Raw genomic sequence first — 27788 nt, 5'->3', positions numbered from 1 at the left:
TGAAAGCAACAGAAAGAGAGAGGAGAGAAACGAGAAAGCACAAAACTACGGGAGAGGGAAGATGTCGAGTTAGTAACATGCAGTAATGGGATAAAAATGCATACAGATGGAGAGGGAGAGGAGGAGAGAGGAAAAAGGTGCATCATGGGAAGTCTCCCGACAGTCTAGGCCTATAGCAGCATAACTAAGGGATGGTTCAGGACTCACCCAAGCAAGCCCTAACTATAAGCTTTATCAAAGAGGAAAGTCTTAAGCCTACTCTTAAATGCGGAGATGGTGTCTGCCTCCCGAACCCAAACTGGGACCTGATTCCATAGGAGTGGAGCTTGATAACCTAGCTGAAACTAATGCAGTTCTGCAATAAATGCTACCTTCATGAAGGTTCTAATGTTCCGTTTGTGGTGAAACACAGGAGCAGGACAGACTAACAGGTGTTATAACAACGCAATACAAACACAAGAGCACCAAAAACTACACCCTCCAAAATGACCATACAGTTGAATTAAACAGCTCTCTAAAACAGATTCAACAAAAAGTGAACATTATAACCTTCATGAAGATAGGATTTATTGCAGAACTGTATTAGTTTTAGCTAGGTGGACCTAATAAACTGCTTAGGTAGAAAAATAAAAATGAAGAATATGGACAGAAAACCCCAGAATCAGGTTCCAAAAATATCAATGAAAGAAAACATATACAGCAAGGCTCACAGGTGTGTTAGAAAAGGGCTGAGACACTTCAAACCAATCAAATTATGCCTGATGTTACCTGTATGCCTGTTTGTACAACTGTTAGATTTTCTGAAGAGTGCTAAGGTTCACATGAAATGTGTCACAGAAAATCCAAACTACCAACAGCACTTTAACCGTCGCATTATTAGACAGGGAAGCCATTTTAATTGTATGATGGCGTGGCAATTCAGAAACCTTTTCGCTTGAAGCTTCGACTGCATGCTCTGAACACTGCCATGTGAGATTTTAAACAGCTATTCTGGTAGACTTCAAGGGCTGTTTTCTTAATGTACCAAAGATGTAAAGGTATGTGGAGACTGACAAACCCTTTGGGATTTCTCATGTTTGTTTGCAATGGTTATGCCTTCACAGTCTGTCATCTGTAGAATCACATGTGCCTTTAATCCATATCTCTTGTCTACCCTAATCTGGCTGCCTTTCTAGTTTTCCATTGTCTTGGTTAAAGTGAAAATTCACACACACATAGACTATAATGCTCTCTGTGGTTGTTTCTCAGACATTGATGAGTGCAGCATCAGCAACGGGAGCTGTGAGTATGGCTGCATAAACAACCAGGGAAGCTACGAGTGTGTGTGTCCACCTGGACAGAAACTCCACTGGAACAAGAAAGATTGCATCGGTAAGCACCAATCCTGTGTGCTGGTGTGTGTGAGTCTGTGTTTGTCCACTTTTGAGTTACCCCACATGTGGTGTGGTGTATTCCTCACTTGGGCCTGAACACAGGTGTATGTTTGTGTGTCCAGGTGGTTGTCATGGTGATGTGACATATGTGTGTTCCTCAGAGGCGGTGAAGTGTCTGCCCAATGGGAAGCCAGCGCCCAGAGCCCAGCTGACCTGCACCAAGAGCGGTGGGGCAGAGGTCTGCTCGCTCTCCTGCCCCTCCAATGCCCTCTTTCTCACAGGTACACACACACACACCACACAGTTTATGCCCAAACAGTTAATTTGACTACTGCAAATATAAGTTTATAAACAAAAACAGTGAAGATAAAATGTATTGTGCTAACACAGCTTTCCTGTTTTTCTTATGTTGACTATTTAGAGATTTGAATGAACCATGAATTATTAGTGCTGAAATGACAAAACATTTCATTCTAATGCTGGGGTTAGGATTAGGGTTATCATTCATTGCATGGCTCGAGGGATGGCGATGTCAGTCTAAGATAAGAGAGATAAAATGTACCTTTTATTAATCCCCCTAGGGAAATTCAATTTGACACGGCAGCACAAGGGAATGTAGGAATAATATATACAATAAATAGATCTGTGTGTATATACATGTGCAATGTTTCTTAAATATACTCATACAGTATCTGTGACAATTAAACTGAGTGGTGTATGGTTTTGAGTCAGCGGAGGTAGGAGGTACTGGGTGCTGTACTGGGTGCTGTGGCGTTGTGGAGCCCCCTAAGCACTTTGAGGCAGGTGGCTGGATGAGTCTGTGGCTGTCTGGCAGTCGGTCTACCACTTTGGTCCAGACTGAAATATCTCAACAACTACTGGATGGATTGCCATGGAATTTTGTACAGATATTCATGGTCCCCCAAATGAATTGTAGTGTCTTTGATCCCTTGACTTTTGAACTACAGCCAACATCAGGTCAAAAATTAATTAGCAAATGCTAGGATGCTAACACGCTAAACTAAGATGGTGAACATGGTAAACATAGGCTATCTGTTAAAAACATCAACCTGCAACATTGTCATTGTGAGCTTTTAGCTCTAAGCGCCGCTAAACATAGCTCTAGACTGTTGCCATATATGTTAGTCAATTTTTATTTAATTAGTAAAAAATGCATATATATTTATCAAGGATAAAATTTATTATGCAGATCCGTATAGAATAAAACAATAGATTAAAGACATACTAACCTACTTGCCCATTAAAAAAAGTTATTTTAAAATTTTTCTCTCATCATAGCTTTTATTTTTTCTCTTTCTTATTTTTTGCATATATCAAACTATTAAAATCGGCTCATTACACAAGAATTTTTTTCTAAATGGCAGTCTTTACCAACTTTAGAACCTCACCTTCCACCTATCTTCTGTACTAAACAATAAAAAAAAAACTGGGCACACACAGGAGGCGTTAGCCCCGTGAACCTGCGAGCAGCAGCCTGGCTGTTCACACCAGAAGCGCGTTTCCCTGGTCAACAAGCGATTCCGCTCCTCTGCTCTTTTCTAATACTGATATACTACTAGTAATCGCAGCTGATCTTTATAATAACCTCAGGAATTTATAACTTAAAGCTTTGTATGTGTTTTTGCGGGGCGTCGCTTCTGCAACAATGAAGTTAAATGGGTCGCCTCGTGTGAAACCAATCACAAACAGCAGTGATATTATTTCAAATAAATATAGTGGATGGGCAGATCTTGATATTTCATCATGTGGGGGAAAAAAGTTACTCCAGGAGACCAGCGGGGAGAGGTGCAGAGAAATCAAAAGGGTTGGCAAGCATGGAGTATTATTTATTTATTTCAGATCATTTTTATCATAAATATTTCTTAATATAAATTTATATTGTTTATTTATCGTTTCTAATAGATAGATAGATAGATTATCAGTGTGTTTTCTTGCTAGATTTGCTCGCGGCACACGGAAAAAATAGATCAGACGCTGAAACTATTGCTGCTGAGCGCGAGCCGACTCTGAACAGCCCAGCTGGGCATCACGGGCATCTGCGTCCTGTGTGTCCCCACCGGATATCCAGGTCATAATCATATGTGACAAAGAAGGACGGCATGTCATTATACTTGAGATCTTTGTAGTACATTTTTTTGCATGTTTGTTAATTTATATTTGGGACCTTGATGTTTAGTTCAGGACGGGGATCCTATAAGGATGGGTTAGATCGAAGTGTGTGTCAGTTTATGTTTGGCCTAGAAGTGGTCTGGGAGCAAAGGAAAAAGTGAGAGAGAAAAGGGGAAACATATTTGTTATATTTTGTGGAATTGCTCTCTATCAATTAAATGTTCTATCAATAGAAATATACTGCAAAAAAAAAAGAAAAGAATAAAACTGTAATTCTTATTGTGAAGTTGAAAGTCACAGATTGGGCCTTTTTTAAGTTGGTGACCCATCAAATAAAATTAATTCTACTCCTTTAAATCGGTCTAAATGCCCTGTATGGTCAGATGTATGGTTTTAGCTGGCATGCTGCACACTTTGCTGCCCTCTGGTGGTGACGGCGCACAGTCACAGCTTTCTGTACCATCCTGTCCTCTGGATGCCACTGATGCTTGATGAAGGCGCTCATGCTCCTTATTGCTGTATATGTTGACTCCTCGGGGAGCTCTCCACTCTGACTGATGTGGTTTTCACTCTGCTAGGTTTTCTTGGCTTCACCCGTCCTAGCACTTTGGCTGGCACCCCGGCCTCTCCTCCTGCGATAGTACTTAATACACATCTGTAAATCGATTACATTCTAGCGTCGCCCTTGCTCAATTTAACTTGGCAGCCATCGTGTGAGAATCACAGGCATGAAGTGAAATTTTTGTTTTTCTGTCTTTTTGGAGTGCGTCTTAATTTTAGGGGGAGGGAGCCATTCCTGTGACTGAATGCAGCCCAGGCTCTTATTTAATCATCTCGCATTTATGACCTCTTAAGGCTTCATCCCTCATTTCTTACTTGAAATGTGTCTTTGTGTGTATGTGTGCATCAAGGTAGAAAGACAGAATTCTAAGATCTTTCATTTGGGCTTTAATTTCTCAGGGTTTAAGGTCACATGGGCTGTTTCATTTCTGAATACAGGAGGATAGTAAGGTCATACAACATTTATAAAATTATTTTTAATCCTCAGAACTGAGGATCCAAGTGAAACATGTGCTTACATACCCACACACATACACACGCTACTCAGATGTTTGATGGTACAGCAGTACCTAGTCATACAGTCCTTCAGACGCAAATAAAAACTCAGCCTCCCTAACCCCCGATTTCTGTTTTCTCACTGTAGTCTAATATGTGTGTGTGTGTGTGTGTGTGTGTGTGTGTGTGTATGTTTCTTACAGACTCAGAGAACAGCTACACACTGAGCTGTGGAGTGCCCGTCCAGCCTAGTAAAGCTCCTCAGAAGAGGAATGCCACCGCTGCCTTACCCACCTGTGCCGGTACAGTAAGCCAAGCATAATGGGAAATGTAGTATTTAGCACCAGGATTACCAAGAAAATGGTGTAGCGTAAAGGTGTACTGCGGTTTTCATTGGGTTTGCAGTTGCAATCTGCATGTATTCAGCGCCTGATATACTAAGACAGCAGCTCATTACATGACAGCTCCTGGACTGATCCTGTTACTGCCCTCCAGACACACACTGTGAGTAAAGGAGAGCTCATGAGTGCAGTTCAACAGGGGGATTTCTAGAGATCACTAAGCTCAGAAAAGAAATATTAACATAGTGATGTTGATTACAAAATATTTACTTAATATGGCCCTGGTTCAACTCCACCTGAGAAAAAGTGGAACTATTACTCAAAATATTACTCATAAAATTATAATATTATACATTTTAGCATATATCTAATTATTAATACATTAGGAGGCAATAAACACGTTTGGTGTGAAACGAAAAGGAGATGAAGTAGAAGACAAATCAAAGACAAAATATACACGAGAGGTTGTACCTTTCTTTTCCCCACTACTATCTTCCTTATGGCTTGTGTAAATCTCATTTGCGCTGTTTACACCTCCTTTTCAGAGGTGGAGAATTATCTGTGCAAACCTGACAGTCGCAAACAGCAACCTCAGTAAATCCAGCAGAATACATACTCAGCTTCTGTTAACATGTCTCCTACTATTTGCGTGACCCTCCTTTTAAATGCATATGCAATGAGGCAAATCAGAATCAGAATCAGAAATACTTTATTGATCCCCGAGGGGAAACTTTTTTGCTACAGCAGCTCACTATCACGTCAGTGCACACAGGAATAGAAGTACTAAGCAAAAAACTGTGACTCAAGCCTGCTGCGTCTGTTTGATAAATACACTGTATTTATCTCTGCGCATGAAAAACAGGCACAAAATCCGCAGTAAATCTGGCGCTCGGTGTAACTGAATTATCTCTAACCTGTAGACAACAGTCATCCTAATTACTACACAGCAGGGTCAGAAGTACAGTACCTTCTTTGCATTTCACCGGTTTCAGGTTTCAGATTTCCTCCCAAATGTTCATGCATCAGCATAGCCACCATGGGGCTACTGTAGGTGATTTATGGGAGTCTCTGACCAGGCAGTTTGTTCTAGTACACTCTGGATGAGAAAAATAAGACAATTTGACCCAAAGTCAACCAAATTACAAAAGTACCCAAACAAAATTATTGATACCACACAACCAGCAACAGGAGAAAATGTCTAGTAAATCACTACATCAGCAGTGCAGAGGAAAAAGACATTCACTCAGCACTACAGAGACCAGGTTCATTTACCATTCATTTCCCGTTACTTCTCGGGTGGGACACTAGTAAGGGATCATGTCCTTGTCTCTGCAGTAACAGCTATCTACTGGTTTATTGTAGAGCCTTTGCAGATAAAGATGGGATATGTGGTGAACACCTGTGTGTGTCACACCCCTGCTGTTAGGTTAAAACAGGCAGCTGCTAACATTGAAGGTGTGAAAGATAAAGCGGTGCATTATTTAATAGTAAATTTTCACCTGAAAATGCTGATTTGTCACAAATGTACCCTTTATACAGTGGTGTGCAAAAGTGTTTACCCCCTTCCTGATTTCTTTTTTTTTTTTTTGCATGTTTGTCACACTTACATTTTCAGATCATCAAACAAATGTAAAAATTTCAGTCTTCACACAGGGTCATGTAGGTTTGGATTTTGTTTTCCCTTAATAATAACAACCTTCATTTAAAAACTGCATTTTGTGTTTACTTGTGTTATCTTTGACTAATATTTAAATTTGTTTGATAATCTGAAAAATTTAAGTGTGACAAAAACATAAGAAATCAGGAAGGGGGCAAACACTTTTTCACACCACTGTACATAAAGTACACTTTATACATAAAGTACATATACATTATTATGTTCTTTCTGCTGTGTATGAATAAAGACACACTGGCCCCGCCCATCAAACAGAAGGCCAGGTTTAAGATCAAAGACGCCAAGTGCCACCTGAGGCCCCGCAACAAGGAGAAACACAGAGATTCATCCAAGCAGAGCCTGCAAGGTAAAGAACTTCTCACATCTAGAGTTGTACTGGATCAGCAACACATAATCTCAGTGTTTAGGAAGCCTCCTTTTAGAGACACTACCACTTATAATCTATATTTCAACTGAAAGGTGAAAAATTGCACTTTAGTGATTAATTATAATTATGATCATCATCTTTTATCTTATGACTCTCCTTCTTGGAAGGAGGCCAGTTCCCCTGCACCGACGACTGCCAGGTAACATTTGTCAACCTCAAGTGCGACTCGTCTAAGAAGCGCAGACGAGGACGCAAATCTCCTTCGAAAGAGGTTTCCCACATCACAGCTGAGTTTGAGATGGAGATGAAGGAGGAGGATGCCTCAGGTGTGATGTTCTTTCTTACCTGTTTGTCTAATTACACTTGGAATGAAATAGTAAACATACATACAGTGCAAAGAGAATTCCAAGAGGTTACATCCATCCATCCATCCATCTAATCTGTAGGGTTTTCAAACTTGCAAGATACCAGTTAAGGTTAAAAACATTATCAACGTTAAAAACTGCTACAGAAAGTCTCTTGCTGTACCAAACCATTTGCATAATACAATATGATGTACATAAGAAAAACAAGAGACATTATCAGGATATGGTACAAATGTTCCATGATAAGGAACATAAGCAGAAAAGCATTGAGGAAAAAAATAATTAGTTTGTCTTTTTATTGGAGTTTGTTTTTTGATTAACCATTTTTGCCTCAGACTCATGTAATGTGGACTGCGTGCGGGAGAGGATGAAGCAGAAGCTGCAGAGCGCCATGCGGACGCTCAGGAAGTCCATCAACAAACAACAGTTCTACATCCAGTTTTCTGGGACAGAGTATGAGGTGGCCCAGAAACCGTCCAGGGTACCAGAGGGTGCCGAAGCCTGCAGCACAGGACAAATCCTCCGAGACGGAAAGTGTGGTAAGTTTGAAGTTTTACTAGTTGTCAGTTGGTGTCATGATATTGCTGCCCTGTCATAAGGAGGAAGATCAATAGGAGCCACAGAAAGTATTCCTTCAAAGTACTCACATGTGTCTTTGCTCAGTGAGCTGTGGTGTGGGGACGTTCTACAGCGGGGAGCAGCAGCAATGTGTCCAGTGCCCTCCCGGTACTTACCAGGACACGGTGGGTCAACTGTCCTGTGAGCCATGTCCCAGCACTGAAGTACAAGGCATTGCTGGTGCTAAGAACGTGTCTCAGTGTGGAGGTAACTCACCATCCCATCATTACAGTCATTCAAAAAGCCCTAGATCTTGCATATTCTTACTCCAACAGTACTGAAACCATTGCTGTATTAATCATATTAACACACAGGAGCTCTTCCATTCTTAGTCTGAATGAAGGATTTACAGCCCATTAGAGTACCATAGATGCTCCTTCTGACTGCCAATCAACTGTAAACTTTTGTTTCCCTCTTATCTGCCAGGATTTCTCATTGCTGAAAATTTGGATATTTTTATTTTTTAAAGTGCAGCCATAGAACTACATTGGCGACACATGCATATGATATGGCTGGCACCACCTTGTGGCCATTAATGCAAACTCAATGTTAGCTACAGCCACAAGCGAGCACAACAGACCAGTGTTAGTGTATTCAGTTACTTCGCTCTTTGTGGAGAGCTGGGATTAGAAAGATATTTACCAACTGATCCTACACTGAGAAACACTCTTACTGTGTCATTTATATAGAACTTCAAACAGTTTTATCAAACAGTGTCTTAGAGTGACAAGAAGCTACAGATACAGACAAATTAAGAGAATAACAAAGAAAAGCAAAATACAGGCAGGTGATTTTCTTCTGTCCTTCCCTCAGGTCAGTGTCCAGCAGGTCATTTCTCTGCTGACGGCTTCCGTCCCTGCCAGCCCTGTCCACTGGGCTCCTACCAGCCAGAACCAGGCCGGGTCCTCTGCTTCCCCTGTGGAGGAGGTCTCATGACCAAGTATGAAGGATCAGTCTCGTTCAGGGACTGTGAGGCCAAAGGTGAGGCTTTGTGTCACTGTGTTCATATGGAAGACAGTGTGCATCTCTGTCTACTGTATGTCTGTTTATACAGTTTTTGTTTAGTTACTACTCACACTATCCAATCAACACAGCAAATGGTGCCTTTGTGCCTCCCACACTTCCACCCCCACCCCCTCTTCCCAAAACCTCTCTCTCTCTCTCTCTCTCTCTCTCTCTCAAAACCTAACACGGCAGTGGCGGATGGCTGCCCACCATTGAGTCTGGTTCTGCCCAAGGTTTCTGCCTCTTAAAGGAAGTTTTTCCTTGCCACTGTTCGCCAAATGCTTGCTCATGGTGGGATTTGTTAGGTCTCTGTAATTAATATTATAAACAGTACGTTCTAGACCTGCTCTATAGGAAAAGTGCAATGAGATAACTTCTGTTATGAATTGGCGCTATATAATTAAAATTGAATTGAATTGGCTAAACTCGCCATTAAACAAGTGTTCACCTATCTTTACCACTGATGACGTTAAAATCCACAATACCTGGAACAGCACATTCTAATCCATATTGAAGTATTCTAAAGATTGATTTTATATTTTAGCTATGCCAGTGGCTCAATGGCAATGTCAGTCTGTCTGTTGGTCAGTCAGTCTACCACTTTGGTCCAGACTGAAATATCTTATCAATAAAAAAATAGATTCTGATTAAATTGTACTGACTTTGGTGATCACCTGACTTTTCCTTGGTGCCTCCATGACGTTGATATTTTCGGTTTTGTGTGAAATGTCTCGACAACTATAAAATTTGGTACAGATATCCATGGTGCCCAGAGGATGATCCTAATGAGTCTTGTTGACTTTTCGTCGAGTGCCACCAACAAGTCTAAGTTTTCACTTTTCAATTGAAATATCTCAACAACTATTAGATGGATTGCCAGTACATTTTGTACACATATTCATGGCCCCCAGAGTCCCACTTGATCCTAGATGATCCCCTGACTGTTCCTCTAGCGGAACCACAAGGTTACCATATTTGGCTTTTTGTAAAATATCTTGTCAATTATTAGATGGATTGCCATGAACTTTGGTACAGACATTCATGTTCCCATCAGGATGAATTGTAATTATGTTGGTGATCCACTGACTTTTCATCTAGAGCCATCATCAGGTCAAAATTTAAATTTGTCCAATACCTGCAAAACTGGTGCTAATTAGCTAGTGTTAGCATGCTAACATACTGAACTAAGATGGTGAACATGGTAAACATAATACCTTCTTAGCATCAGCATGTTAGCATTGTGACCATGTTATGCTGATGTTAGCATTTAGCTCAAAGCACCCCTGTGCCTAAAAACAGCCTTACAGAACAGCTACCATGGCTGTAGACGCTAAGTCCTGTTTAATATTCTATGGCTTAGATTGCTTAACGTTCTCCTCTGTAATTGATGGTTTTTATCTGCCACTTCAAAACTGTGTATGTTAATACTGGCATTTGCGATGACACAAGCCATTTGTCAGCAGTTTCATTGCTGTCATAAAGTAGTGTGCAGATGTGAATGAGATGGCAATTTGCGCGAAGATGATGTCATCTATACAGGGTTTAGTGCTTTGTTTATATGCCTGTTTTGTAATCTAAGCATGAGTAATATCACAGCTGTGTGATGCATCTTGTAGGTGGCCTGCTGTTTATGTGTTTATCTTCATTCAGTTTATACTGTGTGTATACTGACTCCCCCCGTTCTTCCTCAGTGCACTGTGCTCCTGGACATTACTACAACTCCAGTACCCACCGCTGTATCCGCTGCCCAGCAGGAACCTACCAGTCTGAGTTTGGGCGGAACTACTGCATCACATGCCCAGGGAACACCACCACTGACTTTGATGGTGCCACCAACGTCTCCCACTGCAAAAGTAACACTGCTCAACATTTACATTTAGCCTGCTTCTAATGTATTTAACTGAAACTCTTACACAGAGTGATTGATGAGTGCCAGAGGAGAATACGCTTCAGGGACAGTGGTAGGTTTTTCAGAAATTGGTGCTGTTGTTTTCAATCAGAATCAGAATCAGAATCAGAAATACTTTATTGATCCCCGTAGGGAAACTCTTTGTTACAGTAGCTCGTCTTTACGTCAGTGCACACAGGAGAAAGTACTAGAAAACGATATGATACACTATAAACACTATAAAACAGGTCAGAAATAAATTAAGTATCATGTCGGTATAAGTATAAGATAAACTAAGTGTCAAGTACCAAGTGGGTTTACTGGTTGATGATGAAAGTACAGTCTAATACAATGTAACTCCTTATGTAATAAATAATATTAATAAGTGGGGGTGCATGTACTGTCGAAGAGTAATTGAGGTATATAGTATCAGTAGCAATAAATAAGAAAAACTAACAAGGGAAAACTAATATTGCACGTAAGTAGAACACAAATATAACAAATAAGTTATATTGCAAAGTGTTTCCACTATTTTGCCCTCAGACCAGCTGTGTGGAGGTGAGCTGGGAGAATACACAGGCTACATTGAGTCTCCTAACTACCCTGGAGATTACCCGTCCAATGTAGACTGTGTCTGGACCATCAACCCACCACACAAGAGACGGATTCTCATTGTGGTACCAGAGATCTTCCTTCCCATCGAGGATGAGTGTGGAGATGTGCTGGTCATGAGGAAGAGTGGTAATAATAAATTTGAATTCATAAATACATTTTTTACCAGAGTAGAACTGATCAGACAGATTTATGGTCTGTATGTTGATAGTCTGCCTGTTGGATTATGATCATATTTAAAGCAACATAAGATTATTGCATTACCAACATTACAAAACAAAAACAATAATTAAAAATGTGACTGTTAAGGCCCATTGCCAGGCAACAGGGTTGGCACTTATTGCCTAACCTACACAAGAATAATGGAACAATGCACAGTGTGTTCCATCAGGTTTTGCTTGAATGTTAACCTCTCCCTGTACGTCAATGAGCCTACCGAGGGGCAGCACCCAGTGCTTGTGAGATGAGCACTGCCTCATCCTCTTGCCGGTGTGCTCGATGCCATATGACAACTACAGTAACTTAACTTGGAAAATAGCAATATAGGGCACTGGATTGGATAAATTTATTGTTTATCAGACCTCAAATGAGACAAGAATTAAGTTGGAAAAACGATAGACGCCGCCAAAGCGGAGTGTTGCTGGGGGCCGGGCCTCACTGATTACTGTACAAAAACACAATTTTTCTAACTTTATTCACTGATTTTGGTGAAACTGGATCATATTTTATGGAGAAAATATTTTCTGGTTTTCCTGCTCTGCCTCAACTTTCGGTGATTTGCAGAGTTTCCTGATGGACAGATAGCTTTTAAGTAACCGCTAACTGGTACTAACTGCAGCTGCCATTAGCTAGTTAGCTCAGGTAGCTATGCAGCTAGCAGTCCTATTAGCTTAGCTAACTCTGGTACTCAGTAGTTAGCGGTTACTTTAGCAACAAGTGAAGCCATCTGTCCATCAAGAAACTAACTAACTTTCCTTCACACCCGAAAAAGCACTTTCTGCGAGACATACTGAACAACCTTCAGAAACTTGAAGAGTAGTCCTGAGCAGAGTGTTTGAATAACTTACAGACTGAGTGAGTGGATGGCTGCATCCCTGTACTTTGTGGGCGTGCTGTGTCTGGAGCAGATCATGAGATGACAACTGTATAAGGATATCCAAGTAGAGAAAAACGTTGGAAAACCTAGTGTTCAGAGCAGCCTGAAGCCTGAGCTTTTTGCTCACAGGGATTACTTTTACATACGTTTACCTCATTATTTGACACTTTGGCCACGTTTAATGTAAACATCCAACATTGTAACATTATGATGGTAGATAAGGGAAGGCATAATAGATCCCCTTTAAGTCAATCTCAATTCAAGGTCAACTTACTTGTTTTTTGGAGCTTTAGGCCATATCACATGGTCTTCATCAGAAGATAGAGTAGAGTTTGCTTTGTTGTCATGAAATTGTAGATTCTGAGCACCTCTAGGACTTGTCATCTATGTTGGCTTAAAAGTGGGATAGCCCTTCTGGCCTAACCTATCTTCTTCTTAGAACATATACAGACCTGTGTTGTTTAGTGCGGTTGAATTGGACTCTGGTTTGTTTTCCCCCTTGGTACAATTTGTTGATGTGAACACAACAATCATACTCGATGCAGACCAAAACAAACTCACCAAGACCCTTTTAGAGGAAGTGAAGAAACAAATGGATTCTGGAGTGGTTTGTTTGTGGTGGGAACGTGATCTGGCCTTGATCTGACCCAACTACAAGACGTACTCTACAGGTTTGAGCAGTTAACTGCTCCTGTAGCCAGGTGAGCTTTGCATGCTGGGATGTAGATGAGCAAAATCAACCGTTGCTAGCAGCTGGGCCCCAGAATAAATAGAGGTCTGCTGAACAATGATGTGTTAAAGTAAAACAATTCAGTTACATTTTATTTATATAGTGCCATTTCATAACAGAAGTTATCTCACTGCACTTTTCCTGTAGAGCAGGTCTAGACTGTACTCTTTATAATATTATTTACAGAGACCCAATAATTACCACCACTCAACTGGCAACAGTACATAAAGGTGACTTTCTCACAGAAGTATGCACTAACCCAGAGCACAGGACCACCTTCCTGGGTTTACTTTCTCCCTCCCAGACACATCTAACCAATGAGCGGAGTGAACGTTGTCACGTGGCTTTTAGTGATGCATTTTGGTTTGTTTGAATTTAACTTATTCGGACCAGAGCAAATGAACTATAGGTTTGAAAACGCCCTTAGTCCTAGAACATCGATGGATGTGGAAGAGCACTATTCATGTTTGTACTCTTCCTCCAGCCCTTCCCACCTCCATCACCACCTATGAGACGTGTCAGACCTATGAACGACCCATCGCCTTCACCTCTCGCTCTCGCAAGCTCTGGATTCAGTTTAAGTCCAACGAGGGCAACAGTGGCAAAGGCTTCCAAGTTCCATATGTCACCTATGATGGTAAGTCACCTTCAACACAGTTCAGACAATTGAGTTGGATCTAATCTCACATACAGGCTGCCATGAGTGAATTCCTGATCATTTAAAAATTCAAAATTTCCTGGTCGTTACTGATTTTTATACTAATATCTATCTATCTTCGTTTGGGTGACTCAAGGCTTAGCTTGGCTTAGCTTAGCTTCCCCCAGCCTACATGTCAAAGTGTCCTTGGGACACTCAACCCCATATTGCTCCCTAGGGCTGTGCCCTCGGTGTGTGAGTGTGTGTGAATGATTAGTTTCTTTCAACTGATGAGCAGTTGGCACCTGCCATCAGTGTGTGAATGGGGTGACTGTGATATGTAGTTAAAGCGCTTTGAGTAGTCAGAAAGACTAGAAAAGCGCTATATAAGTACAGTCCATTTACATTCAATAAGACTCTATATAGTCTTATGTTTCACTAACAAAGACCACGCCGGTGAACATATCGATTTAGAACAGTTTATTGCATGTTATGAACGGAGGAGAGCCGAGTTGATGCAGGAGGGATGAATTGAGAGTCCCAGAGGGAGGGTGAGGGATGCGGGGATGGAAAGATGCGGGAGAGGTCGTGGGATGAAGGGGAGAGGGTCAAGGGATGAAGGGAAGGAGGGTGGAAGAGATGAGGGGAGATGGAGGGGAAGAAGGGTGAGGGAGGAAGGGAGAGGACATGGACTGTTGGATTGAGGAGTGCGAATATGGACCGGTTCCTGCTGGTGGATGGAAGACTGGTGGAACCGGGGGAGTTGAGACTCTGAGTGGGGGAGCGGTCTCTTCGGCCATGGTGGAGCCCCCAAAAAGAACCTCAACTGGAAAGGTGCGTGTGAGCGTTTCTGAGGTTGTTAAGGTCGTTACGTATGTAGGTGAGTTATGCTGGAGACGACCAGCGGCCCAGAAATATTATGATATAACAAGGTGCCCGCGAGGACGGTTTATGAAATTTATGCCACTGATGTAGACTTGTATCGTGGAGGATATGATTCTGAGGATAGAATGGGCGAACGTGATGAAGCTTGAGAGGGTCAGGACATCGAGAGAAGGGAACGGAAGGCTGTGGGAGGCATGGAAAGCTTTGAAGCAATTCCATCTGGTGAGGTATGATGAGAGTGTTCGTGGAGAGACACTGTTGAGGATGGTTTCCTAAGAGGCGGTGACTAGGTGTTCCATCCACGGGGTCAGTTGAAGATAGTGGCTGAAAAGTTTTAGCTCGATCTTGCAAGCTTCGTCCAGCATAATGTGGAGAGATGGGATTGAGGAGGCTAAGGAGACGAGGTGTGACAAGAAGGATCAACCTTGCAGGATGATACGGATGGCATAGTTGAGATGGCCTAGTAGCAAGAGCAGTTGCTGTTTGGAGCATCTGTGAGCTAGGAGGAAGTTTGAAATGAGTAAGGAGAGGCAGGGATGCTTGGAGTGAGACTGAGTTGAGTGTGTTTCCAAGAAATTCCAGTGATGTGCTGGGACCTTCCATTTTGTCTGGGGAGAGAGGGACTCTGAGCTCATGGAATGCAGAAATGAGGGTGTGTAGACCGTAAGCTAGGGGGGAAGATGGTGGCATGACGGTGAGGAAATCATCTAGGAGATGGATGATGTATGGGAGTCTGAAGTTGTTTGTCAAGATCCAGCAGAGTGCTTCGAAAAAAAGAGTTGAATATTTTTGGGCTGCTATTGCACCCAAAGGTCAGGTGCACTGCAAAATAGTATATGCCTTTCCAGAGAATGTGAGGTGGGGGAAGGGAGGGGGAAAAGAAGAAGCAGGAGGAAACAGAGGGTTTTGGCCAAAGGCACCACCGAGGGTCGCTGTGGTGGATGTGATCTGTGTGGCTGTGGTAGCTGGTATCAAGGTTGGAGGACATGTGGTGGCCGAAGAAGATGGGATGGGAAAAGCAGGAGCAAGTGAAGGTTGCTGGGATGGAAGGATGCATGGGCTCGGGTTATTAGTGAAGCCTGGGGTAAAATAGAGGAGAAATGAGGAACAGAGGGAGCTGGTAGAGGGTTAGGTACAACTTGGCCCTCTGTGAGGACTGATGTGATGTTATCGACATTGCCCCGGACGCAACACTGAGAACACGGTGCTTGGGAAGATCGGCAACGCAGAGTAGTGTTTTGCTTGGAGTCTGTACACCATTGGAAAAGTTTGGCTTTATTGTCATGTGTCAGAGTGGGGAAAAGTGATGTTTCGCTGTCTGAGCGCTTGCTTCAGGCGAGGGACTGTCCACTGGGATATGTTTGGAGTGGAAGGACGGTCGGTGTGATGGCGGGGTGAAAGCGGGTCGCGGTGGCTTCACCTGTTGGATCCCAAGTGGGTCAGGGAGAGGCGACTAGAAGAGGTTGCGTCCCTCGAATGCGGAAGCCGGGATCTTCCCCCTGGAGCTGCTGGGAGGAGAAGGCCTGACGATGTTGGAGTTGTCGGAGGATGAGAACCGGGAGCGGCAGGGAATGTGGATTGCTGAACGCAGCCGGGTTGCTGACGAGGTTGGATAGTGGGAGATGGGAAAGACTCTGAGATTTTGGGAATTAGTTGGTCTTCGTCGAACGGGTCGCTTTCAGAAGGGTTAATTAAGAAGGAGCTTGTGGTCCTTTGTTTCCCGGTAAACGTTTGTTGTTGTTTTTTGAGCTAGCGCCTTTCTAGTCTTCTGACTACTCAAAGTTACATATCACATTCAAAGCTACTCACACTGCATATCACATTCACCCTGTTCACACACATTCATACACTGATGCTCATCATTTGAAAGAAACTAAGTAAGCATTCACACACACTCACACACCGAAGGCACAGCCATTGTGCAATTGGGGGTTCAGTGTCTTACCCAAGGCTCTACCACTAAGCCACAGCTGCCCTGTCACAGGTCCTGTGAAAAGTCAAAAGTCAAGAATCAAACAGGAAGTGAATGGATGGGGTGTGCTTAAGTACTTGTGTGCAGAAATTGGATGAGTTCTAGGCATGGTCCTTGTTCCAGAATCTAGTTATAAAACTTCATATTGTGCCTCCATCATTTAACCCTGTTGTGTTCCAGAGGACTACCAGCAGCTGATAGAGGACATAGTGCGAGATGGCAGGCTCTACGCTTCTGAGAACCACCAGGAGATACTGAAGGTATTGAAGGATTACCAGCCTTATGGTCGTAGGGTGCTTGGTGTTTGATTCTGAGGGAATGACATTTACCATTCAAAAAGTAAAGGTTGTAAAAATCCTCACCTCCACATGATTGGTCCAGTGGGATGATATTCTTTGCCCTTGTGTCCTCGCTGCAGGACAAGAAGCTGATAAAGGCCCTGTTTGACGTGCTGGCCCATCCCCAGAACTACTTCAGGTACACGGCACAGGAGTCTAAAGAGATGTTCCCTCGCTCCTTCATCAAGCTGCTGCGCTCCAAAGTCACCAGGTTCCTACGGCCATACAAATAGACAGGGTCTCTCCACTGTCCTGCTATTGAACCCCCCCACCCCACCCATCTGCTTCTCCCCTGCCTTGGTCAATACATTGATGTACCAGTTCTATGACTAAACATCTTCATTTCCTGTATTTGTCACACGATGCCTTTCCTCATCTTCATCTCACCCCTTTAACTAGTAATACATCATTACTGACACCCTTCCCTCCAGTTTGTGCTGCCTTTTGTATAAGGTTTGACCGATACAGGTTTTTGAAGGCCACCATTAATATTTGTATAATGTAGAAGAACATACCTGATATATATATATATATATATATATATATATATATATATATATATATATATATATAATACTACAGTTACTACTACAGTATATATCTGTTTCTAAAAAAACTATTTAAAATATCTGCATTCACCCAGATGCAATCTCTTTACATTAAATAGGAAGTATAGTGTGTATACTATGCTTTTCTTTTATAACCCAACTAAATGTTTCTGTCATTCCCATTGGTACTAATATGTCTATGAAATATATATATATTTTGAGTGCTTTTTCTCAGTTTGGTATGGTAAAAATTTTGCAGCTCCTTAAGACAAGGTGGCTCACACCATTTGTATGCTACGTTAGTGAAAGTGCAATATCTGGCAATATTGGTGGTGCATGTTCTAACTGAATATTGAATACAGAATTGTTTTTCTCAAATAGGACTACAGAGACATGGTCAGATACAGCATAGCAGACCTTCACGTACTTTGTCTAAGGTCAGTTACAGTAACAAGAAGTTATATTACTTTCACTTTACATATTAATAATTGTTGTCACTGAGAAGAACAACATGAATATACAATCTAAAGCAGACCTGTTATGTAGCTGTAGTCAGGGGAAGAATATGCATCACATCAGTCACTGGTTGATAACAGATACAGATAAAAGATGGCATACTGAATTTGGCCTTAATGGCTGCTATTGGTTTTTCATTATTTGTTAAAGCTCTACAGATTAGGAATGTGCTGTTATATTGCATAAATGAACAGAGGTGTGAACTCATGTTTAAGTGAAGTATTCTTTTGGTTTGTGTATATCTTCTGCAAAGGTAGCTTTGTTTGTCTTTTAGCTTAAAAGCTAAAAAGGCAAATCAAGCTGCGCTGGCAGTCAACAACCAACAGCTTTTTTAAATAGTTTTTTGGGGCATTTTACGCCTGTATTAGATAGCACCAGTAAAGAGATGACAGGAAGAGGAAGAGAGAGACACAGCAAAGGTCACAAGCCAGACTTGAACCAGTGACGTTACAGTTCGTGGTTGCTGTCTTAAAGAAAGCAAATTTCCCAATATGTCGAACCATTCCCATAATATTGTGTATTAGTAATCTATAAAGCATGAAAAAGTCATTAATTATGTGCTCCTAAAGTGGTTTAAGTACATATTATCATAAAGTGGTACTCCCAGTATTTAGTAAAAGGCCAGTATCAGCAAACCAATTATCGGTCAAACCGTATTTCTGCATACCATATTCTATATCTTCTTCTCTCCCAACTATTCCCAGATTTCTGCACCTTCGTTAACAACTATTTTCTGCAATCTTGCTTTCACATCCTCCACCTCTCTCTTTTTATTTTGCTCTGCTTTGTTTTCTGTGTTGTTTTTGTAATATTTATACAGTCAGAACTTGCAGAAGCCTACATCACAGATGTTTTACATATGATGTACACAAATGTGTAACAAGTGTATGTTTGTGTGGACATACACAGGTGTACATGCATGATGTTTTAAGATGTATTGGCCCACACAGTGTACTTGGATGTATACTGAATTGGATTTCTTCATTGGCCCCGATGTGCACGAGACAGAAATGAGAAAAGAATCGGTGCACTTAAAACCCATTTTAACATGGAAAATTATTTGAAAGAAATGTTGAAGTGGGGAAATCTAAATCATTCCACTTCAGTGGGTGCTTTATCTGTGGAGCACAGGGAAAAATTAAATGGGGTGATTCAGAAAGTCGGTATTGTAATTTGTTATATATATATATATATATAAACAAGATGAGATAAACTACCTGTAAGTAACAGATTGTTACTTTAGAGAGAAATGTATGTGATGTAGCTAATATTTGGAACTTTAATTGCACTTGAATTTTATATTTTAAACTGTAGGAAAAAGATATAAGTTACGTATTTGTCTTCGTGTTGTTTTGAAATGTGCCACATGTGGCAGCGATGAGAGCGAAAGACAGCTGTGTCTCCTGTTATGCTCCCACTCTGTAGCTTGCAGTTACCCCAAAATCTCTGTTACAGTAGCTTCAAGCCCCATTCACACACACAGTGAGGAAACATTTGAAGCTACAGTAGCCCAAAATCAGAGACTGTGTGGTAAACTAATGCGCACAGAAAAAAGACAGTGTAAGCATTGGATCACTCAGACTTGCCACCACCACTACAGTGTGTCTGTGTTTTCACTGCCCAGTCCTGCTTCCTCCCTCAACATGTCTTATCGCTGCCAGACAGAAGAAGCATCATCATAAAGGCTTCTTGTAAGATGGCATTACATACATAATACTACAGTTACTACTACAGTATATATCTGTTTCTAAAAAAACTATTTAAAATATCTGCATTCACCCAGATGCAATCTCTTTACATTAAATAGGAAGTATAGTGTGTATACTATGCTTTTCTTTTATAACCCAACTAAATGTTTCTGTCATTCCCATTGGTACTAATATGTCTATGAAATCCTATACCGCGTATTGAAGGTAGACTCTGTATCTGCACAATGCGAGTAGAGTTGAAAAACATGTATCGTGTGACTGGGGATGAATGTAGTGGCAGGGACACAATCGGACTAAGAGGCATCTCCTATCTGAGTTTCTGTGTGTCCGTAGCACTTGCAGCTTCAGCTGCAAGCCAGCAAACTTTATTTGTGTGTTGTTTATAAAGAAGCAAGCTTCCCCTGACAGATGATAAAAATTCTTGTCATATTCCTTATTGGTGTTAAAGCTCCTCTAGAAGCTAAACTCCTGTTAACAGTGTCATTCATGAAAAAAGAAAGTGCTAAGCACAAAGAAGATGACGGCGTGTCAGTGCTAATTTAGAATGTATCAAAGCTCAGTGATTATAGATTAAAGGACCGTACTAGAGGTTTTGCATGTTTTAATCCATTAACTAAAAATCATGTATACTGCTTAGTATTTTCCAAAGCATAGGATTTCAGGTTTCCTCCATTCCAGGCGGACATTGGTTTCAGTTCATTTCAACACTGTGTGGAGATATGCGTGATGAACTATTCATTTGATATTTTGGGAAATACACATTCACTGTCTTGCCGAGAGTTACATGAGAAGATAAATACCACTCTCATGTACGTATGGTAAATTTGCAGCTGTAGCTGGTTAGCTTAGCTTAGCATAAAGACTGGAAACAGGGGGAAACATCTAGCCTTGCTCTTTCCGAAGGTAACAAAATCTGTCAACCAGCACCTCTAAAGCTTACTAGTTAACACGCTACATCTTAATTGTTTATTCTATCCAAAAATGTGAATTAGTCATCTTTAGAGATGCTGATAGGTGGATTTTCTTTTAACAGAGCCAAGCTAGCTCTGCGCTCCCCAATTCCAAATTTCTATGCTAGGTTAACTGGCTGGTCATGGTAGCTTCAAATATACAATGTAGACATGAAAGTGGTATTAATCTTCTCATCTAACTTTCGGCAACAAAGCAAATAAGAGTATTTTGCACATTTTTAATGCAACAGGTTCACGTTATCCTGTCTTCTGCATCTGATGTTCCAACAATCCATATTTTAAATCTAGGCTGTTGGAATATTCTATAACATACCACCAATGCACGCTCTGAAAATGCTCACATGATAACCTAACTGTGACACAAAGGTGACTAAATATTCCTAATGATGGATTTTTTTCAAGTCTCTGCAGGTTTATTTTCATAGCGTACTGAAATGAAACCAATATGGCTAGAAGGTAAGAAATCAATCAAATTGTCTGCAGTCATGTAAAGTATGTGTATTGAATGAGCTGAAGCAGGCAAAACCACAAGTATGGTCCTGCATAGCACTGAACTGGTCATAGTTAGGGGTTTTATTCCAAAATAAGAGAACCAATAACGAAATGAGAAATTTAAAAAACATATTTTTATTGACTGATAATCACCCCCTTAAAATAAACTCTTCCCAGAATAAAAGCTGTCATTAGGTATTGTTCCAGGCTTTGCCAAATAGCTGCCACACAGACATGAAATAAAATGTATAATTGACTGTTTTTTTCCCCTGAGAATGTATTGTATCATGAATGGGTGTGTGTATGAGAGATTGTGAGAATGAATGAATGTGCAGTAAGTGTGACTGTTTCTGTGTGTTTCTGTGTGTGTGTATGTAAACAGTGAGTTTTTGTTCTGGGCGCCTGTGATAGAGAAAGAGACTGTGTATGTATGTACTTTAGTCCAATTTGTAGAGGAATAATTTTAATGTTTGTATTAGTCAGTTGTACCCAAAGAGAGAAACTGTAACACGGTGTTGTGCCATTGTTTGGTCCATGAAACTCCAGTAATGAACAAATTAAATAAAATAGTAGCAGAAAACAGACTCAATTTGTCTCTTTTGTGTGTCCATGTAGAATCTTCTCATCCACACTGAAACAGGCACAGAGGAGCCCTTGGAGTGGCTTGTATGTGCTCGTTATATCTCTTATCTTTTCCTCAGATGTGGCTCTACGTGCCGTTACACACAACCGGCCTGACATACACTTCTGGAAAATTTAGCTCCTGTAATATTGTAATAATATAATATTGCTCCTGTCTTCAAGCGACACAATCTGTGCAGCAGATCTGGGTGCTACATCGAAACAGTGTGGGGCAGTAATGTAATATAACTGTAATATTATTACTTTCCCCAGTAATGAGTAGGGCTGGGTATCATTTAATAAATTACGATACCAGTACCCTTAAAGTGATACCGATACCAAAAGAGTACTTCATTCGAAACCCATCATGTGAATGGAAGCATTCAATTGCGTAAAATGCTACCACTCCTCCCCATCCAAATGATTTTTACACAAATACAGCCCACCTTGCGGACACTCAGCCTGTCTGCTCTGCCTAGCCCAGAGACACTCCGGCAGCAAAGTGGGCTCTGAAGTGACCGCAAGAGGACCAGCAGGCTGAACTGCCAACTCCGTCAAATAGACTGACAGACTGTGTGTAGCTGTAACTGCAGGTATCGTTTGACTGGAGATGTTTCAATACTACTTGGTCGATACCTTTATACCCAGCCCTAGTAATGAATAGTGTAGGGGATTACAATTTCTAAAACAGTAATTATATTACAGTTATTAATCCAAGTAACACTGTGTTGCGAGAACGCGATTTGTTTTTTGTCCTAGGTTGGCCGTCTTATGATGCGGTAGGTCAAGTAGGTCAGGTCGGCGACTAACTAAAAAAGCTAAACGAAGGATGAGGGAGAAGGAGAGAGACATACTTTGAACAGCTGGAAGTAGTATTTATATAGCATTATTTTGAGTTTCTCAGTCAAAGGTGCAATGAACATGGTCGTCCATAGTAAACTTTCAGAATGCTTTCAAATGTTTTTTAATTGAAGCTGATCTGATACAGCAATGTGAAACTTGTTGAAAAAAAACACCGGCACTGATCTGAAGAAGCTCGTCGCTGGATATATATCGTAGAGGAGATGTTACCTGTTTCCACAGTTGACTCGTCCGCATTTTGACACATTATAAAGAAAATACCCACGAAGAGTCAACCTCCCACAGAGAAAGACATTTGCTGGCTACCTCGAGTAAGATGGAATGTAATTTGAAGGCCACACTCACAGAGGTAGACTTTGTATCCACCACAGCTGACATCTGGACAGCTAACAACAAAAGCTTTCTGGGTATAACAGTTCGCTGGATCAGCAGTTGCACTTTTGGAGTGCAACAAGGCAGCCATAAGATGTAAAAGGTTGTGCAGCGATACCACAAATTCATTCATCATATGGACTGCTTGGCAAAGTTGTAGCCTCTGTGACAGACAATGCATCAAATTTTGCAGAGGCATTTAAAATATATCAGCCTGTCAATTCGGAATCTGATTCTGAACTGAAAGAAGACAGTGACGAGGATTTATATAGCGCCAATTCATAACAGAAGTTATTGCACTTTTCCTATAGAGCAGGTCTAGACCGTACTCTTTATAATATTATTTACAGCCACCCAACAAATCCCACCATGAGCAAGCATTTGATCTCACAGAAGCCCTCTCCACTGAGACTGATAGTCAGTTTACTTTTCCCCCACACAGGTGTGCATCGCATACAATTAACCTAATTTCCACCGGTGATGTTGAGAAATACTTGTACTTCCAGTGGAGACACCAAGGCTGTTTATAGGAGTAATATCCCAAAAGATATCTACAGTTACATCAAAACATGTGGAGGACGTCAGCTGCAGAAAGCTACTCCGTTATCCACAAGGTGGAATTCCTTTTACGAGACCATTTCCAGAATCACCAAAATTCCCATGACCGAGCTGAATGGTCTGTGCGTCAAACTTGGAATTAAGTGCCTCAACGACAAAGAGTACCAATTCCTGCCGAGAGTACTGCACCGTCATGAAGCCGCTTACAGCAGCATTGGACATCTTACAAGGGGATAATTGAGGGTTGGTAATAAAGTCCCATAACAGCAAAGTCCTGATGTCAAGGACACTTCTGTCAAAGACACCCTCTCAAGGATGACAGCTGGCCTTCACTGTGAAGGTATGCTTGTATTCCTAAACCTCTTATCTTTTTGCAAATCTATTTGCACAACACTGATTTGTTGCAATGGACCATTTGTGAACAGAACTTACTGCAATATTTGTTTTTAAACGAGCTGTATGCAACATTAACTGCCTGTAAATGTAAATGGTCTGTATGCGCTTCAACTTTGTTGGGTCTCTGTAATTAATATTATAAAGATAACGGTCTAGACCTGCTCTATAGCAAAAGCACAATGAGATAACTTCTGTTATGAATTGGCGCTATATAAATAAAATTAACTACATATCACATTCACAGCCCTCGAGAGCAATTTGGGGTACGATGTCTTGCCCAAGGACACTTCAATATGTGGGAAGCCGGGATGGAACTGCCAATCTTCCAATTGGTGGACAACCCGCTCTACCACTAAGCCACTGTCACCCCTGTAGTCAACCAAAGAAAATCTGCATGTTATCTCTAGATTAACTAAATCGGCCACAGTGCACTGAGAGCACTCTCCCTGGTAGCCTAAATAAGGCGCTAATCAAAGTTACACAATGTTGCCAAGCAAATGAATTTCTGCAGTTTGACTATTTATTCAACACAATCAAGTATGTCACTCAAGTACATTTACATAGAGCAGCAACACACACACACACACACCAGCAAGGATCACAGAGAACTGCAGTAGTAGAAAGTTCCACAAAAAGCAACATGAAAGAACCGGCATCCAACCTACTACTCTCGTTATTTAGTTGGCTTCAAGTAAGGCTTAACGTTCACAGTTTCTCTTGACTGTCCCTCAGTATTGCAACATTAGTCCAATATTGCCCCAGTCTGTGGGAGTAGACACATTAGCCGTGCAACATGCTAATGCCAAGTTCAACTGGCTAACCTACAATGTAAACAGTAAAACAACATAAAATGTGGAAAAAACTTTCAAGTTTGAAGTCGAGTCACAGACAGCCGGTATCGCTTTATCATTGAGCTAGAAACGTTACCGGCCCTCCTTAAGAAAGCAGTCCATAGTAAAATGCACACACATGTTTCCATCAAATCAAATGTCGCACTAGAGCCCCAGCATCTGACCAAAACAAATGAGCGCTAAGGCCCACCAGACTCCATTGAGAAAAACAGTAATTTTACGTAGCAGATCATCATAAGACACACTTCATTCAAACTGGACAGAAACAAAATAAAACTCACCAAACTGTCTTTAGTTAGTCTTTCCACTGTTCCAGCAATCACTGACTGTGGTTTGGTCGAAATTAAGCCTTAATTCACAGAGTTAGATGAGAAAAGAACCAGCCGCTATATCGCTCTCCTCAAAGCCAACAGTTTCACAGGGATGGACTTACATGCACTAACATGCATAATGTGCCGTTGGACCAGCAACCAAAACAAAGAATATGAAAGGAGTGTGTGTGGTAGTTTGCCACCTTATCTCCTCCAGCCCTGTGTTCTCTGTTGTTTTCCCCTTACTGATGTGTCCCCAACTTGTCCTTGGATGTGTGTGTGCATGTGTGTGTGTATGTCACCTGGTCTGGCTCCGTGGGTTCCCCACCTGCTGCTGATCACTGGTTCACCTGTCTTCAATCACTCATCAGTCTCCACAGTTAAATACCAGGCTCTCCCACAACACCAACGCCAGATTGTCCACGTACACTAGTATGACCACTATGTCAAAGCTCCTGAAAATTCCTAAGATAAGTACCTTTACTAAGTGTGTTTTGTTACCTCGTGTTAATCCTGGTTTTGCTCTGCCACAGGATTATCCTGTGCCGGTGATTGCAGTCGCCTCTGCCTCTGTCTGGATTCCTGTTTGCCTGCCTGCCTCTCCAGTACTCCGCCTTGCTTATCCCCATCAACCTCTCCACGGAGCCAGACCCTGAGGATCTGTCCTGCTCCGTGCTTGTGATCACGCTGACGGCCGGTCTCCACACTCCACCACCAGTCTCCACACCTAAGTTACCATTACCTTCCCTGAGGTCTCCGAAGACGACGCGGAAGACTCCGCTCCGAAGATTTCCCCCTTCCCTCTTTACCAATGCTCATTAATAAAGAGTGACTTACTTCCTCTACCTCTCAAGTGTTCTGTATCTGTGGGTTCAACCTTAAGATCGTACTACACGACAGTGTGATGTCAGGACGCCATTCTCTGCTCAGGAAGCCATAACTCCACTATATCTTTACATAGCAAATAGTTGTTTGCTGCTATATTAATGCTCAGAATCTCGTATACAGAACCTTTAAAGCAGTCAGTACAATTATCAAAGCAATAGTAGTCAAAATAATGACATACATCATCACAGCAAAAGAAGATTAAAACAATAAATAAAGATTAAACAATAAATAGCCTAAAACAAAATTTAATCTATGATATTGATCCCACATGGGAGGAAGAATGGTTTAGGTCTACAGCGAATAGCCTGCATAAAAAATTATTCAAATGACAAATTTAATAATAATACTATAATAGATAGATCAAGTTGTATTTTCAGGCCATCCAGACTTGTTTTGCTGGTGTACTGGATAGCAAAGACGCACTTCTTGCAGCTTCCAGTTGTCCGAAGTTCCAACTCCGATGGTTGAGAGATGAGGGAGGGAGCTAAAGTAATGGACCATTTGAGGTCATGGGGGTATAAGGTTGAGACTCTGAACCAGTTTTCAAACGTACATTAAGTATAACACTCTGACCCCATCTAGCGCACCTGTGGAGCGGCTTTTTGGTTTAGGAGGTTTGGTGCTCACCCCTAGAATAATCCATCTGATAAGAGGTTAAGCTTCTGCTAAAAAGATACAATCATTGTTTCACTTCTGGACACGCTATCAGCCTAAATGTGGTGTTATGCAACGTTTTATGTTTTGTAAAACCATTAAATACTCCTTACTGCTCTTATGACGGAATATGCAGAAAAACAGTAAATATACTGGTGTCCCATCAGGTTTGAGAGGCTGCAATATCTGCAGTTATGCAGGTTGGTTGATTGTTGACTCCTCCTGTAAGGTTAGGGTTAGTAATATAACAAGAAACGTAACTAATTACACAAATCATGTAACTGAATTGTAACGACAGACTATACAGTGTATATTTGTAGTCACTTACAAATTCACTCATGTTAGCAGGCTGCAGGTTCTCCACAAGACCTAGCTGTTCAATCATTATCAGATTTGTCCCAGGCAAGGGGCCAGACAAAGAGCAAATCGACAACCCTTAAGTCACCACTATGCTTCAAACAAAGTGATTGTTGGATCATCAAACAGCAACAACACACACACACACCGTTCTGACAGCGGGATTGGGGGGCTGTGTGACAGTCTGACAATCCCATCCACTTCACACAGTGCTTGGCCAGGTGTGCAGAGGTGAGAAAGTAGGGATGGTTTCTATTTCTCTCTGAAGCAGTGGCGGCTGCCCAATACAGGGCGCACATCTAGCGTCCCACTGCCCAAAAAAGCTTAATTCAGCATAATTCAAGCTAATAAAATTTTAAATATTTGAAATTAGCAAATAAAATTGTTTTTGCTTTATAAGCATTTTAATATTGCTTCAAATGAAGTTGTATTAACGGCACAAATGAGTGTGTGTGTGCAAGATAATCCATCAAAGCATGACAACTTAATTTGATTTGGTCAAAGTAAGTGTTTTTATTTCACTGCTGCATTACATGACACTCTCCCCCTGTCAATCAGCTGACACCAGAAGAAGAGGAAGTCTGCTCCAGGAAAT

At 41.4% G+C, this 27788-nt stretch overlaps 1 protein-coding gene across 9 annotated transcripts in view; it reads left to right on the top strand.

Moving 5' to 3' along the window:
* The window catches only part of scube1 (signal peptide, CUB domain, EGF-like 1), a 154952-nt gene extending 128813 nt beyond the window's left edge, over positions 1-26139 (top strand). For 4 of the 9 annotated variants that reach the window (XM_044186161.1, XM_044186163.1, XM_044186157.1 and 1 more), the window contains 13 exons: positions 1249-1371; positions 1496-1654; positions 4763-4861; positions 6805-6921; positions 7110-7268; positions 7643-7846; positions 7971-8132; positions 8739-8906; positions 10622-10783; positions 11362-11559; positions 13741-13893; positions 16931-17010; positions 17169-21908. In XM_044186161.1, the coding sequence (XP_044042096.1) occupies positions 1249-1371; positions 1496-1654; positions 4763-4861; positions 6805-6921; positions 7110-7268; positions 7643-7846; positions 7971-8132; positions 8739-8906; positions 10622-10783; positions 11362-11559; positions 13741-13893; positions 16931-17010; positions 17169-17321 (1937 nt within the window). In that variant the 3' untranslated portion in view covers positions 17322-21908. Of the gene's footprint in view, positions 1-1248; positions 1372-1495; positions 1655-4762; positions 4862-6804; positions 6922-7109; positions 7269-7642; positions 7847-7970; positions 8133-8738; positions 8907-10621; positions 10784-11361; positions 11560-13740; positions 13894-16930; positions 17011-17168; positions 21909-25827 lie in introns of those variants that run through there. The other 5 variants (XM_044186164.1, XM_044186160.1, XM_044186158.1 and 2 more) reach the window with 4 other exon arrangements.
* The last annotated feature ends 1649 nt before the right edge of the window (positions 26140-27788 follow it).

This window comes from Siniperca chuatsi, linkage group LG23 (assembly GCF_020085105.1).
Source record: "Siniperca chuatsi isolate FFG_IHB_CAS linkage group LG23, ASM2008510v1, whole genome shotgun sequence".
Lineage (NCBI taxonomy): Eukaryota > Metazoa > Chordata > Actinopteri > Centrarchiformes > Sinipercidae > Siniperca > Siniperca chuatsi.
The sequence above is the reverse complement of the archived record's forward strand: the minus strand, read 5'-3'. Positions and strand labels throughout refer to the sequence as shown.